The sequence below is a fragment of the Macrobrachium nipponense genome, chromosome 28 (assembly GCF_015104395.2).
Source record: "Macrobrachium nipponense isolate FS-2020 chromosome 28, ASM1510439v2, whole genome shotgun sequence".
Taxonomy (NCBI): domain Eukaryota; kingdom Metazoa; phylum Arthropoda; class Malacostraca; order Decapoda; family Palaemonidae; genus Macrobrachium; species Macrobrachium nipponense.
This window is the reverse complement of record NC_087217.1, coordinates 68,371,026-68,388,034: the sequence shown is the minus strand read 5'-3', so window position 1 is coordinate 68,388,034 and position 17,009 is coordinate 68,371,026. Positions and strand designations below refer to the sequence as shown.

Genomic DNA, 17,009 nt, shown 5'->3' with positions numbered 1-17,009 from the left:
TGAGATGTTATCAGATATGTGAAAAAGTTACTGCCGTTTTGTTCTGCTCTTAACGAGTTTTTATAATAATTTGTACAATTTCTTATTACAGAAAGTGTAATACTTTGTATTTTCTTGACACTTGAACGTCTTTGCCTAACACAGAAGAACATTTGACATGTTCCATGAATGAGGGAAGCTTTTAGGAAGGAAGATACTTGCTAGGTTGCAAGAGCATTGCACAGATGAAGAGACCCAACCAATTAAACGGAAAAAGTCATTTGAAAGGTGGCATACTTAACCAGCAGGCTTACGTGGAATTCGTCTTAAAATTGGTAACCTATTAGTAACTTAAGTCTTGGCATTAGGCCAAAGTCAGTCTGGCACACCCATGTTCATAGGCTGCAGTCTACAAAAATTGTTAGCATAATATGCAAAACAATACAAAAGAAAAAAACCTTATCCAGGAATACCTTATCTCAACTGACCATTGAAATTAGATTTGAATCAGATCGTAAGGGTCCACTCTTCTTCCATTTTACTCAGACTAAAACATTTCCAGGGCTAACAGTCATGTTGGTAATCTTTTAACCAAGTAACTTCCTCTTGCTTCTGTATTTCTTTATGGTAAACATCTTATCCAGTTTGGTTCTGTTGAAGAGCAATTAAAGGGAACGATTTAATCTGAACATTTACACAGTTTAGGTAATTTTTTTTAATATATTGAAATGATAGTCGTTCTATGCACGTGGTAATTAATATCAATCTGCTCGTATTTATTTTTATCGTTAAATATAAGATTTACAAAGAGTAATTTCTCCATTCCTGATACGCACGAGGTGCTGGAAATAACGAGTTTTCGGGAAAGTATGAAACATATTGATTACAATAAAAAAAAAAAAAAAAAAAAAAAAAATTCTGAAGAGGAACCAGAATCAGCTTGTGTGCTGTTTAGAACCAATAACCGGTTTTTGTAGTTCTTTTCAAATAACTCCGGGTTCTTAGTCATGTTAATTTTAAGGAAACTTATTTAAGTCTCTCTCTCTCTCTCTCTCTCTCTCTCTCTCTCTCTCTCTCTCTCTCTCTCTCTCTCTCTCTCTCTCTCTCTCTCTCTGCTTTAATATTTTTGCTTTTCAGGTCGTGGGCATCAGATATTTTTCAAATGCACTAATGGGCTTTTCATGTACTATGTTCATAGGTTTTCACATTGTCATTTTATATTTATCTTACTGTTTATCTACTTTTCATCGCAGTTTGCTCTATTAAATGAACTCAAGTTTAGTCACTGTACATAGTCTTTTCTTTTTATAAATATTTTTTAGTTTATTACGGCGTGAGTATTGTAATCATTCATTTATTGCCATTTTATGTCAATTCTAGGGAGATTACGAGTTACATTAAGTATCATATAATTACGTAATTTTTTCACATATTGATATTAGTGACACATTGGTATTACAATAATTTTCAAAAGAATAAATCATCGCTAAATATTGTCATAAGGCTGGTGATATTTCTCCTGGGGTAAAGTTTGAGAATACAACTTTTCACTCTCAGTAAAGAAAGAAAGAAAAAAAAAAAAAAAACTTTGATTGTGAAACGATTTGAACGACAACGAACGTGAACGGTCTTTTCCAGCTCCTCGATGGGAACAGCGCCTATCTGCCTTTTAGTTTATCCATATTTGGAGAATGTGTGTGTGGATGGTAGGGTTATGGCTATCGAATGACTTCCGAGAGAGAGAGAGAGAGAGAGAGAGAGAGAGAGAGAGAGAGAGTGAGTTTCCCTGGATCAGGCTACAAGGCCCGTTATTGCAGTGATTCAGCCTTGCCGTTAAATCTAGATGAATCTTTGGTATTTTACACTAAAAATTGGTATTTTACATGTTACTAAAGTGAGGTATTGTGTTATACATGCGGGCTCCCATATACTCGATATCATTGAGTAATGAAGCGGAAATTATTGTATTGTTCGAGATGTATAATGACAATGTACTGTGATGAATGAATTAATTGCCTGTGTCATTAAATGAGACAAAATTCTTCCTAAAATACACGAGCTTTCGTATAGACATCATACTAGTATGTGCGTATCTACACGCCCTGTTATGGGCGAACACAAACGTACACGTACGCTCACACACTGGAACAGGTCCCTGACACAGTGTCCTCAGCCCACCGCAAGCGTTGACAGAAATCAGGTTTGGCCCTTTTGACCTGAAGGCACCCAAAAATTAGAACGGTATTTTGTCCGATTGATGACGTCGGCCGATTTTACGTAAACTGAGCTTTCTGTCATATACTTCAGTGCGCCGTCGATCTGGATTGGTGAGACTTACTGTGCATATATTTTACTGACTTCGTGTATTCAGGAAGTCGTCGTGTGACTTATGTAGTCGTCTAGAGAAATTGATACCAGAGTTGGGTGTCGTGTTCCATAGGGATGGATGAGTGAGTAAGATGCATAAGGAAACTGACGCGCTCAAGTTATATATATATATATATATATATATATATATATATATATATATATATATATATATATAAACCGGAAGGCATAGAAAAAGACAGCATTAAACATAAGTCTCTTTATTCCTACTGCGACATTTTGAGAACAATACCTCATCATCCAGGCTGAAGTGAAAGATAAAAAAAACTGATAAACAATACAAGATAAATTTTTTTTTGCACGCAAAACACATTGAATTAAGCAAAACAAAGCAAGATACAACCTTGAAATATAAATTACTCAAAAAAAAATTAATAAAGTCAGAGAGTTGTTACAAAAGACATTGTCTTAACGACATTCGGTTGCTGTATGGAAAATGCACCGAAAGTAAACGAGATTGGTTGTTTAAGGTGGGATCTAGTTTCTTTATAGCTAGAGATTTTAATATATGAACTTGATGATAATATCTTGAAATTCTTATAATTTATATTATTTGTACAAAATTTCCAGGATTCCTAATATTAGATGGTTCTGGGTTGGAACTTTACACCCTGTATGGAAACTGATACCCAGATGCCGAAGCTTTGTACAAAAATTGCACCATTAAAACAAAATTTACTCTCTTTAATACATAACCATATAAGACTAATGAGGTTTGCGTCAGTTAAAGGAATATCATAACTTTCTAATTCTTCCTCCAAAAATTCAAGTAAATTATCTACTGGCACTCTTGTTAATAATAAAGAGACGACATAAAAAATAACCATATTGATATAAAACTCATATTTAAACTATTCATTTTGTTTATAATGGTGAATTTTTTTTAACAAAAGTCCTGTCCTTAGCAATATAAACTTGGAATTTTTTTAGACAAAATTCTTACCAAGAATTTTGCCACAATAAGTCATTTGGTTTAGGTATGTGGATGATATTTTCTGTATTTGGCCATTTCACAAAAATCTCTAGGAATTTCTGATTATTAAACTAAATAATTAAGTACCTTCCATAAAATTTACTGTAGAGGAAGAATGATATTGTAATTGTAATTTTTTTTAACAGTCCATAGAAATGATAGAAATTTCAGCTTTTCAGTCTTTGGAAAATCAAGTAACATTGCCTCTTTTGTTTATTATTATTCCAATCACCATCACCAACAAAATGTTAAGTTCTCTGTTTTTTTTTCTGGGATGTTCTTAAGGGCTCTGCGTATTTGTAGCCCGCAGTTTATTGATGCTGAGAACAAAACTATTTATGATATTGCCTTGAAACTTATATATCCAAGGACTTTTGTAGATGTAACATGGAAAAGAGCTTGGAAAATATTTTATTTAACTGACAAACTTGAATTTAGTAAGCATAACATTCTCAAATTACTATAATGTGAACGGTTTTTATAAATTCCTAGAATTTTAAAGCTTTTTAACACAATTTTTTTTTCATTCATTTCAATGTTAGGAGTTTAGTAATAAAAAATTCTCCTAAAGATGTTTCTGGCTACTAATATTGAAATTCTTGTAAAAAGTGTGATAAAATATATTGCGAACAAACTGGAAAATCACATTCACAACGAATCAAGCAACACCAATATTTGGCCAAATATCGAATGCATTATTCGTACATATGAGAGATTTAGATCATCCTATTAACTGGAGTGAAGCAAGATCCTTAGTCTCGTGTAGCGACACAGTTAAAAGGAATATCATTGAATCTTGTTTCATCAAGTCAAATAATGGAAGTGTTCTAAATTGAAGTCTAGGTTTGTTTAAACTCGATGCCTTCATAATTAAAGATGTAGATAAATATAAGCAACAAAATTAATATATTCAGTTTTATACATATTTTTGGACTTTGTATGGCTAAGCTTCCATTTTTGTATGGTTAAATCTATGGGTTTAGTTTGTGACCGTGTGATCTCGGATCATCCTCGATTATCTCTTAGATTTTTACCCATTTGACAATTAACCATCTGGTATTCTTGGTCTTTGATTTTACCTTCTAACTTTCTTTCCAAATGCATTTCATTTGTGCCCCGACAGTACCGCAATAAAAGGCTAAAGCGCTCGTTACGAATTTCTGCCCGTCATTCCGTCATTCTCCGTGGTATTCGCTTATATATATATATATATATATATATATATATATATATATATATAGGTTATAGATATAGATATAGAATATATCTATATATATTATATATATATATATATATATATATATATATATATATATTCATATAAGAAGGTCCTCAAGTGGGCGTGGATCGGTATGGTCTTGGCTCGCCACCTCGGTGGCCACAAGTTTCATTCTCCGGTATTCCACTGAGGGGTTAGAGATGTGTATTTCTGATAATAGAAGTTCACTCTCGACGTGGTTCGGAATTCATGTAAAGCCGTTGGTCCCGTTGCTGAAAAACCACTGGTTCCTTGCAACGTAAAAGCGCCATACATACAAACAAACAAACAAACGTTATAACTTTCATGAACTTGTGCTATGCAATAATTTCCATACGTGTGTTCCATGGCGCTACTAACACCTACTAATGTTACGTCAAAATACGTTTATGGAACTTGCAAACTGATCTCTTTTGAGATCATAGTCTTATCTTTGTTGCATTATTAAAACTTTTATATCTTGTTAAACAAACTTTTGACTCTCTCTCTTCTCTCTCTCTCTCTCTCTCTCTCTCTCTCTCTTCTCTCTCTCAGTTTTGCTTATAGAGTTCTTGGTTACGTGTTTCACTTTCAGACATCTCACTTTTATCGTAAGTCAGACATTTATTTTAACTAAACACTTTCTCATGTGTTCATTTACGCGATACCCTCTCACGGGTCGGGCAGTTGGGTATAATCTTCGTTGGTATGTTGGGCGCTAGGCGCATGCCCGGGAAAAACCGCAGGTGCGGAGTATACTTAGGTTCCGACTTCTTCTATGACTTGCGTGGAGGAATTGCCAAGTGCCTGGACCCTCACTTGAAAGGCCGGGGATCTCGGCCCTAATGTCAGAAATTTATTTCTGTGAAACCCGTTTTTCTTGTGTACATTTCCATTGTGTGTGTGTGTGTGTGTGTGTGTGTATACATATATATATACCTGTTTAAGTCAAGTATAAGTAAAGTAGGCAGTGCGTGCCCGCCGCTTCCCTTAGATCTTCTTTGGCAACTTCCTCAGCTGCACTTAGACTGCATCCTCTCCAGGCGCTCTTGCGTCGTGAGTGCGTCCGTTTCAACACTCGCCATCCGCCAGTCTCCTCCTCCTCCTCCTCCAGAATTCGAGGTTCACTTTTTCTTCGCGTAACTCGGTTTCAGATTAGTTTCGATGGCAGTTGGCTATTATTGGTATTGATGATTTGTGTGTTCGTAGGCATCGAATCTTCAGTGTCTGGTTTGTGTCTGTGTCGTCCAGGGCCTTTAAACTTTTTTATTATTATTATTATTATTATTATTATTATTATTATTATTATTATTATTATTATCTTTCGTCGTTGTTTCACTATGCTCTCATTAACTGTTTAAATGCGCGTTTTTGATATCACATTTGCTTTATGCCCTTCGAAATTATACTACGACAGAAAATTGCTGTGTTTTTCCTCTTACTCAGTAGTTTCCAATTGCACATCTATAGCTTATTCAATCAAACACCGCCCCTGTAAAGAGTAATCCCTCGCATCTCTTATTCCCCTCTCTGACTCTCTTTTTATCTTAGATCTTCCGATCCTCCTCCCCATCTTAAATTTGCTTATTTCAGTAACTTATTATTAGAGTTATTTTCGTCTTAATTGATAGTATAAATCAATTTTATTGTTTGTACCTAAGGTAACGACGGAGCTTACATCTGGTTGTTGTTGTAAATAATTTTACACCTCCGGTCACACCTTTCTTGCCCTTAAAGCTAAACTTAGGATTTTTATTCCTCCAGGAAAGCCTACGTAAACGCTGAGTTGGTTTTGTTGATGTGTGACACACTTGATCTGTCTGACGATTTCTTTTTCTGTACTACTACTCTTACGTATGTTACTATTTCCTAACACCAACCGCTTCTTCAAGAATGCTGTGATTTTTTGTAATTTAGCACGAAATACGAGAATGCCGTATCGCTATTCCTAAACTTCACGCCTTGTTGTTTATTATGAGTTCAAAATCTATGTTTATGATGGAGGCCGTAGTTGAATTAATGAAAATATTTGTCATCGAAGTTGTAGGCCTTATTCGAGATCTCTGCTAAGACCCCATTAAAATTCTCATCCGTAAGATGAAGTGTTTCGATACTGAAGCGCCTTTATATCGAGATCATACTGAAACTCCTTTATTCTCTATATCTTGACCGGAACTTGGCCGCCATCGTTGACATCGAACTCATTGTTCTTACAACCACGGTCTAGGCCACGGCAATTATCATATCAAGTGACTATTTTCGGCCTAATCTGGTGCAGATAACTTTTTTCGTTTATCAAAAGTTATTTTGCTACTTCTTAATATATACACTGCTACCCTGTTGATACAAGCAGTGAATTATGACTTGATGAATTAGAGCTAGGTTTAAGAAGGGCATGAGGCAAATCACCTCCTCAAACAAGATTTGCCGAGAACTGAAAGCTTAGCACCTTTTGGAAACGCTGTAAAGGTGATCATACACACACACACACACACATATATATTATATATATATATATATATATATATATATATATATATAGATATATATAAAATTATATATATATATAGAATATATTAATATACAAGCGAAAAATAGGAGCAATTTTTCCGTTTTCCCACAGGAAAACAAGGTAAGAACCGATTCCCATATTGCAGAATGTCCGGCCCGGAATTGTCTAACACCAGAAACCATGCCTACAACCGTAAAAACACCTATTAAGTACTTGAGAGCCTAAATATCAAATCGAAAGTTCCTTCTCTTCATCACCAAACTACGGCTGTTCCATTGTTTATTGCCCATTTTGGTTGTTTATATTTTCGGTTCTTTGGTTTGTGGGTTTGTGTGGATTTTTTGTGTATGATTTACTCTTGCTTTGAAAGGTTAGTGTTTGTCCCGCAAATGTTTCTATTATTTTACTTATTTTTTTTTTACCCTTTTCGTTTTTATATTGCAGTTTTTTTAAAAAAAACTTCTTATATGTGTAATTTGTGTGATTTAGTGCAAACGATTTTATGCATCTGGGATTTTATCTAGTGCCTAATTCATTTTTAGGTGATTTTAATTCCATGACTATAATTATTTTTTAAGTTTTAAGTATAATATAGTGCATTTGTTTTCATATATTTTCTTATTGTTTTGACAGCCCGCTAAAGGCTGATAATTTCATTTATAGATGTCCGTGATGATGTAACTAAGGGTCACGCTTGTATGTATGCATGTATGTATGAATATATATATATTATATATATATATATATATATATATATATATATATATATATATATATATGTTCTTGGCAAATCTTGTTTGATGAGGTGTTTTGCCTCATGCCCTTCTTAAACCTAGCTCTAATTCATCATGGAATCTGCTTTGTTTTCCTGCAATCTGCTCCTTTTAATATATATATATATATATATATATATATATATATATATATATATATATATATAATATATAAACAAACATATATAACATACATACATACATACTTATACTGGAAAATGTCTTTGTATGAATGCTATACAGATCCACATTTCTTGACCGATTTGGTGAGATTTTATATATGTCATTATCAAACCGGAGAGGGTGTGGGGAAGGGGTGAAATGTAAAAATTGCCCCAAACAACAGATATTAGTGTCTGATCCATAGTTTTCAAAGTTGCTGAGAAAAATAGTGACACTAATAATGGCCTTCAAGTTCAAGTTCAGTCCTGATGGGGGGGAGAAGGTAAATAGGGGTGGGAAGGAGGTGACAAGTAAAAATAAGCAAAAACTGCAGATATTAGTGTCTAATCCATAGTTTTCGATGTTGCTGAGATGAATAGTGACACTCCCAATGCCCTTTAAATGTAAGTCCATCCCCAATAGGAAAGGGATGAGAAGGGGTGGAAAGTGGATGAAATGTAAAAATAACTGAAAACAACAGATATTAGTGTCTAATTTATAGTTTTCAAGATTTCTGAGAGAATACTGGCACTCCCATGTCCTTTAATTTTAAGCTCAGCCACTATAGGAAGGGAAGAAGGGTGGCCTGGGAAATGGGTGACATGTAAAAATAACTGAAAACTACAGATATTAGTGTCTAATTCATAGTTTTTTAGGTCGCTGAGATGAAAGTGAGAATCCTGATTCCCTTGTGACCAAGTTCAGCCCCAGTAGGAAGGGGGTGAGAAGGAGTAAAAAAGAAATTGTCAAAAATGACAGATATTAGTGACCAATCCATAGTTTTGTTTTAGGTCACTAGGCAGAATAGAGACACTAAAATGCCCATTAAATCCAAGTTCAGCCCCAATAGGAATGGAGTTGAGAAGTGGTGAAATATAAAAATTAAAATATGCTGGATAATGTAACTGAAGCAACTATCTTAACAGGGAAGGGATTCAGTTTTCCCAGGCATTGCTGGGTTGGTCAGCTAGTATGCATACATACATATATATATATGTATATATTTATTTATTTATTTATTAAATATAAAAGCAAATACCACAGGAAAATAACAGGCAGAAGGTCAGTACCAATTGCTTTCTCCTGTTTAATCAGGCATCATCGGGTCACAAATGAAATACAGTCGGAAAGAAAGTTACCAGGTAAACAAAAGGATCAAGAATACCAGATAGGTAATTGTCAAATGGGTAGAAATCAAAGAGATAATCCAGGACCACGTGGTCACAAACTAAAACCATAGATTTAACTGTAAGGGATACGGAAGCTTAGCCATCCAAATTCAAAAATTTGTATAAAACTGAATATATTAATTTTGTTGCTTATGTTTATCAACAATTTTTTTTTTTAATTATGAAGTAATCACCTTTAAACAAATCAAGACTTAAATTTAGAACACTTCCATTATTTGACATGATGAAACAAGATTCAATGATATTTCTCTGTTACTATACGGGACTAAGGATCTTGCTTCACTCCGGTTAAAAAGATGATCTAAATCTCTTATATGTACGTATAATGCACACACACACACCACACACATACACACACACACACACACACACACATATATATATATATATATATATATATATATATATATATATATATATATATATATATGTGTGTGTGTGTGTGTGTGTGTTTGTGTGTATGCGTATGTAATGGGGAACAGGAGAACAATTCTTTAAACTTTAATTGGTTTTGCCTGGGATTTCACTTATCAGGAAAAGTCTAGCTTGATTGTGTTATTCTTTGCATTCAACTTATCATGCTTAGATGACAGCTATCTTAACAATACAAACTTGTAACTTTCATAAGTTTCTAACTGGGACTTAGAGTTTTACTTATTCTATGGGCATTAGTTAATAATTTGTATAAGTTCACAAATCACGAGGGGCACCTCAGCATTCACTTCCACAATTCTCCGATCTCCCATTTGACCCCGCCTTTGTCTTCAACTGCTTGCCCCCTTGGATCATAAAGCAAACAAAATTTTATACTGACCCCCTCGGAAAAACTATCCCTTTTCCCATTACCTACCCAAATACCCTAGCTAAATCCCTAATTAACATCCAACGAAAGACAACCCCCAAAGACACAGTAGCATACAAAATCCCATGCCTGGACTGCGACCTATCTTACATCGGTTTTAAAGGAAAATCACTTCCCCAGAGATCAATACAACATAAACAGTCAGTTAGGTATGGAAAACAGAGCTCAGCTATTGTTAACCAAATAAATAACCATAACTACAGAATAAACAGGAATTGTCAGATATAATTTATAGTAGCAAATGTCGGCACAAAAGCCAGATGATAGAGCCTGCCTTGATTAAACAAAGACAGGTAATGAACATCTCAAAGGACACCTGAGATTCAGAAATCATAGATAAAATCTTCCTTCAACCAACACTTAAGAAGATTAAAGAGAAATTATCAGTGGGGGTGACCTAGTGAAACGGCTACCTGTGGATGGATCTCTTGGTATAAATACCGCCTTTTATGTAACCTTTCTCATTCATTACCTATCTGAAGAGAGAGACAGCAGTCTCTCTCTCTCTCTCTCTCTCTACTCTCTCTCTATATATATATATATATATATATATATATATATATATATATATATATATATATATATATATATATATATATATATGCCTGTTTACTTTTTCTTCATTTACTACTAATACATGATTTCTAAGAAAATAAGGATCTATTGGAAAAAAATACGTAAAATGCATTTATTTTGCTGCCATGAGGTTGAAAGGTTGCATTATTTATTGTTATCACTTCATCCATTTCAGGCTGCTTTCCATTGGGTCAATCCTCTATCCATGAAGTACCTCAGGAACAGAAGATCTCACCACACCAAGATTGTCAAAGTAAGTGGTATGGCAAGTTGTTGCATAATTTCTTTATTTATAATTTTAATTTAATGTCTAATCAGTGGCATGGGCTCTATGAATTCTGAAAAAAGCTAGTCATCAATTTCCAAAAGGAATCTGTCTCAAAGGAAATTCTTGGAGGTTGGCCAGGCTCTTAATTGATTTATGGGATTTTTGTAATGCAAGCATTTACTCATATTTATGTGTTTATGTGTGTGTATATATGCACGTATATGCATTAATACTAATTTAGATCAATATAAAATTAATCGTATTACCCGTCAATGTGAATATCATGGAATTTGTGAAGAGTCATGTCTAATGCCACTCACATCCTTAGGCTGAATTGGAGGAAGTGGAAGCTGTTCGAAGGAGTTATCATCTTGCAAAAAAGAAGTCTTCAGTCGAAGTCCCAGTCAGCAGTCCTCAGATAAATTCCCCACCCACATCTGGGGATGAAGGTGATGAAGATGCAGGAGGAACTCAGAAAGGACCATTGGATACTTCTACTTCGGCAGTGGAAACTGATCTGCACAATTTGCAGTTGCAAGATCCCAATGAAGAAATGCCTCAAGAGGAAGTCACTCATATTTAGTATTATACTGTATTACAGTCTTTGGAGGTTGATTTTCATAAGATGAAGATTGGACCAAGATAGCTTTTGAAACTGGAGGTATGTTCTTTGTTTCTTTTTAAGAGCATTTGTAATATATATTTATATATTGTTACCTTCTATAATCAGAATGTATATTTGAGTACTTTTTATATTCATAAATCATTGCACAGTTGTATTATAAGCTTCAAGTGCAGTTGATTTCTTTGTCATATATATGTAGGATCCATCACAAACCTACATTTTTTCTAATAGTCTGATAAGTAGTTTACTTACTTTTGCTCAAGATTAGCACCAAAACAGTTTTAGCACAAGAAGCAAATTATGGGTTGAAAAGCCGCACACTGTCTGCAACTTGTGTTTGTTGTAAAATTTGTCAGAAAAGTATTTCAGGTGATGTTTATGCTTTTGTTTTTGGTTAGTTAATTTTCATTGGCAAGTAACAGATAACACATCAACTTGAAGATGTATTATGCACCTTTTCCTGTATCTGTTATTATGTTGCTCTTGTGGTGTAGATTTTACCAGTCAAGCCAATATATTCCTAGTGTTAACAGTACTGTGTGTATATGATATATCCCTCATTCCATTAATACCTAGCAATATATTTTGAGTCTTCATTTAGGAGTGTACAAGAGCTCAGTAACATGAATGGGTAGATACAGGTCTGTGAACACCCATGAGGAGTAGGTTATCGATTATATTGTCATTTGTAACCATGCCAGGTTTAGGTTATTTGTCTGAAAATTATTCGTGTGATGTTTATACTATTGTATTTGGTTAGTTAATTTTCATTAGCAAATAGTAGATAACATGTTAACTTAAAGATGTATTATACACCTTTTCATGTACGTATTATTATGTTGCTCTTATTGTGCAGATTTTACCAGTCAAGCCTATATATTCCCAGTGTTAACAGTACTGTGTATATGATATATCCTTCATTCCATTAATACTTAGCAATATATTTTAAGTCTACATTTAGGAGGGTACTTGAGCTCAGTAACATGGGTAGATACAGGTCTGTGAACACCCGTGAAGAATAGGTTTTCGATTATTTTGTCATTTGTAACCATGCCAGCTTTAGGTTATTTTTACCTTTATAGGAAAACAACTTGCTGATCCCTTTAAGTAGATGATCAAATTCTTTTTAGAATTGTGTTTGTTAGATTTTGTTGAAAAACAGAATTGATAAGGAATGTAAGCTGAAACCCAGTAGCATGATGTTCATGATTTTTGCATTTGTTCATGTGATTAACAATGAATGTGGGTTTGAGGATAAACAATAAGCTTAGGGGGGAAATTTTAGTAGATGAAAATATATTCATACACTATTACTGTGTTGGTAGGAAAACCCAAGGTTATTGCCATATCTTCCAGAGATTTCTCTGTAAATCATTGGGAGGATTTTTCTTTACCTAGTATGTATTTTTTAGGTTTTTAGGTTTTTAACCTATGTAACCAGACAGTGTAGAAGAATTATACCATTTAGTCCCCTTACCCATTAACCCTCAGAATCTACATCAGCCCCATCATATACTTGAGTAGATAGCATGTGTGTGTATTTTCAAAATGCTAGTGTAATGAGTGTGAAATAGCTACTTTTCTTATTTTTACATTTGGAAATGTGTTCTCTCTCTCTCTCTCTCTCTCTCTCTCTCTCTCTCATGTGGCCTAATATTTCAAGTTCTAATTGCTCATGTTGTTACCAAAAACAAATACCGTAACCAAATATCAACCTGAATGATCTAAACTTTTATATGTTGTACGTACAGTGATTTTAGCAACCGCAAATTGCGGACATATTTGATATTACCCCATGATATTAAGACTCCAAAACTATAATAGACAAATGTCTGTTGTCATTCCTCTTTTTTATTATTCGTTGTTAGCAGTGCCTAGGCATCATTCAACTGTTACAGTTAATCTCCCATGTTTGAAGTTTGAAATGTTTAAAACATGAGGCTTGTGTAAGTTTGTCAATGGATCTACAGTATTTTAGTTTTTTTTTCAAGAATTTTATCACAACTTTCTCCAGTTGACATGTAGAATGCTACATTATCTTAGACATTTTTTTCAATACAAAATATGTTATTTTCCTAGGAGTTTGATTAGGGGCAAGTTAGTGCTTATATAGTATTAACTAACATGTATGGTAACTTTAACCATATGTAATGTACAGTGATGATAACTAACCTTTGGAGGTATGGTTGGCTACTAAAATTCTGATAGTAGTTTTTGCATTCAAAACATTTTCTGCAATTTCAGTGTCATACTGTAATGCAGAATCTCAAGGTTTTCATGTCCTTGTGGACTATACTTTGATTACTTAGGTATTGTTAGGCTCTCACTTTTATGATGGATTAGACTATTTTCCAAAAAGCAAATGTGATAGGCGGTGCTTATGGTGAATAACAGTGCCTTGCCTAAATTTGCGTTTATCATGCCATTAGTAATGAAAAATTGATAATGGTATGTGGAGTTTGCAGTTTTGAGAAGTGTTATAGTACGTACTGTGTTCTACACATTGTAAATTATTTTGTTGAATTATGATAAAAATTAAATTTAATTAGTTTATTTTATATTAAATGAAAATTGATTAATTTTTTCACCCATTTCCAGTTACCATTATGTAAATACAGTGGGGCCCCTGTATTCGCGTTCTCCGGATTCGTAGACTCACAGATTCGCGGATTTCTCTCTGGACCATATCTACTCATTATTCGTGGGAATTTGCCTATTCGTGATATTTTTGTATGGAAAATATCCACAAATTCTTGGACTTTTTAATCAATTTCATCATAAAATGCACTTTTGTGATAAAAATGTTAAAAAAACCAGGTATGAAAATGTTTAGTGGGTTTTTCTCGAGTTTTACCTACCAAAATAGGCTGTTTTCAGTCTTTTTTTTTTTATAGGGGTTCCAACTATTCGCGGATTCTAAACATTTGGGGGGGTGGGGTCTGGCACAGACCCCCCATGAATACAGGGGGGGGGACCACTGTATTTCTAAATCGTATAAGATGAAATGAAAATTGACTCAATTTGTACTACTCCTAAATCATGCGAGATTATGAAATTAAATTCAATTACTTTATTTTATATTAAATGAAAATTTAGTAATTGTCTCATATATGCAATTATCATTATTTCTACTTCAAATGAGATTAGACAGATTTTTTTTAAGCTTTGCAGTAAATGTATGTTAATGCAGCATGAATATTTTAAAGGTAAATTACTAAGTTCAGGTACTTATCCAATACCTAAGGTAAGGTACATATTTATTATGTTACCACAATATAGTAAAATAAGTGCTTAGTAGGGTACAGTATTCTTTACTTCACAGTGTTTGTGGCCTATTTTCCATTTGACTTGATCCATAGGAATTTTTTTCTTATCAGGTATTAGAGTATTAAAGTCTAGATTAGTAGTTTTAATATAAGAGAGCTAACATAGAATATTTTCTCATCCATTTATTGACAATGCAGATTAGCTCTCATAAACTCATCTGCAGTAATTCATAAAATTAGAGTAGTAGTCATTTTTATTCTCTACCGTTTTGCACTTTCAAGCACCATATTGATCTTGAGGTTTTAAAATTGTTCTTTGCTTTGTTCCCTTGATGAAAAATAAAAGACAAGAAAAAATGGAAATACTATTTTTCATATAGGATACTAACCAGGTACAATCCTTAGCCAATCTTGCAAAAGAAATGTTTAATTTTGTTTCCATACCATATGAGAGATTCATATTTTAGTGTAACATTATTGCTTATAGTTTCTAGTGATATTTCACCGTCACCTTATTCATTCATGCCATTTTGAAATTCATTTAATAAAAATGAATTGGAATGTTGACTTTGATGTTTACTAAACAAGCTTAATTTATGTGTAAGGTTTTTGCATTTGTATGAGTATAGCCAAGCCACTGCAAACTCTTGTAGCTGTGACGATAAATGTCAGATCCATATAGTACTGTACTAGTATCTCAGCAGAATAATTTCAGGTGCATTTATATTGCTTAAATTTCTTAGAAGCCAGGAAAAGTCGAGCATGTGCACATTTTTTGTAGATGTAATGGACACTATGTGATTATATGGCCCTTGAGATGTACAATACATACCTATCGAACATGTGAATAGCATTAATGTGTCCGTTGAACAAAACTTCTTCAGCTATTTTTTTCGGCAATAAGACATATTATTGCAGTGTCAATTTCAATACAGTGGTATTGAAAGTAATCATACCAAAGTAGAATTTATCCACAAAGGAAATTTTTTGCCAATTTTATTCTGAATTACTGTTAATTTTTCCCTAAACTTTGGTGATAATTGTACCCTCATAAACAATTTTTTCATTGGACTAAAAAGTAGACGTGGTTTGCTTAACTGATAATGTACTAAAAAGGTGGAAGGAAGTCATTAAAAATGTAAAGCAGTCTTAAAGGATTAGTAAGCATTTTACTTGTAAGAAAAAATTACTATTATTCCCAATGATTTTAAGTACAGTACGGTCCCCAATTATGCGAGAACTTGGTTGATCCACGGCCTCGCAGAATTGGAAATTTGCAGATTTTGAAACATACCGTATGGGAAAGTTCCATTAGGGTCGGTGCAAACAGCAACTTACCCAGTCAAACTTTTTTATACTACCTATTTTCAATACTTTCTATGTACTATACTGTAATTTTTTCTAATATGGAATTGTTCTTATGGATAAATAAGATATTAAAAAGGTTTTGATAACTTGAAAAATTTTAAAATTACACACAGGAAGGTGAAAACTCCCATACGTAAACAATTGCACCATTGGGTGCAAGTGTACTGAACGATACAGTCATTTCCTTTAAAAAACATTTTGGATGGAATTTCCTCTACTTATCCTCTGCCAAGAAACCAAACTCCTGTATCTCATCCTCCATGAAGGGTTCTTCTGCTAAAGGAAGGCTTTGTGAACCATTTGAGGTTTCGGGGACTAGTGGATCATGCGTGTCTTCACTAGAAGCGCCTGTCAGTTTTTTTGTCCGGCACAGTCACTATGTAATCGTTTTCATATGAATTTATTCTGCAATAAAAAAGAACTGATGATAATTCAAAATTTGATATGAAATTACAATTTCTTAAAAAGAAATGATAAAAAAAATTCAACATGACATGACAGTTTCTTGAAAAGTTTAGATCGAATGACTCTCTCTCTCTCTCTCTCTCTCTCTCTCTCTCTCTCTCTCTCTCTCTCTCTCTCTCTCTCTCTCTCTCTCTCTCAAACACATCTGCTTCTCTGTTAATCACTTTTACTAGTCATTTTCATCAAAACCTATTTCAACAAATGAAAAAAATAAATGATCAAATGCCAGAAGTTAGTCAAAACAAGTTAACCTAGAAAAAAATTCCTACTTCATTTTTACCAATGACAGATTTCAAGTTGTCAACTGCTGCCAAAATGAAAGTTGCTCTTTCCTTCATCTTTAATTTAAGGGCAAGCTTTTTAGT

General features: G+C 33.7%; 1 protein-coding gene across 2 annotated transcripts in view; it reads left to right on the top strand.

Annotated features, from left to right (window-relative positions):
- Positions 1 to 16,778, top strand: part of LOC135201857 (TBC1 domain family member 2B-like) — a 641,388-nt gene extending 624,610 nt beyond the window's left edge. The window contains exons 17-19 of one of the 2 annotated variants that reach the window (XR_010311621.1): positions 10,828 to 10,905; positions 11,249 to 11,581; positions 14,144 to 16,778. Coding sequence is in view for 1 of the 2 variants with exons in the window: in XM_064231151.1 (XP_064087221.1) it covers positions 10,828 to 10,905; positions 11,249 to 11,503 (333 nt within the window). In the remaining variant the exon portion in view is untranslated. Of the gene's footprint in view, positions 1 to 10,827; positions 10,906 to 11,248 lie in introns of both variants that reach the window. The other variant, XM_064231151.1, reaches the window with a different exon arrangement.
- Positions 16,779 to 17,009: the final 231 nt, after the last annotated feature.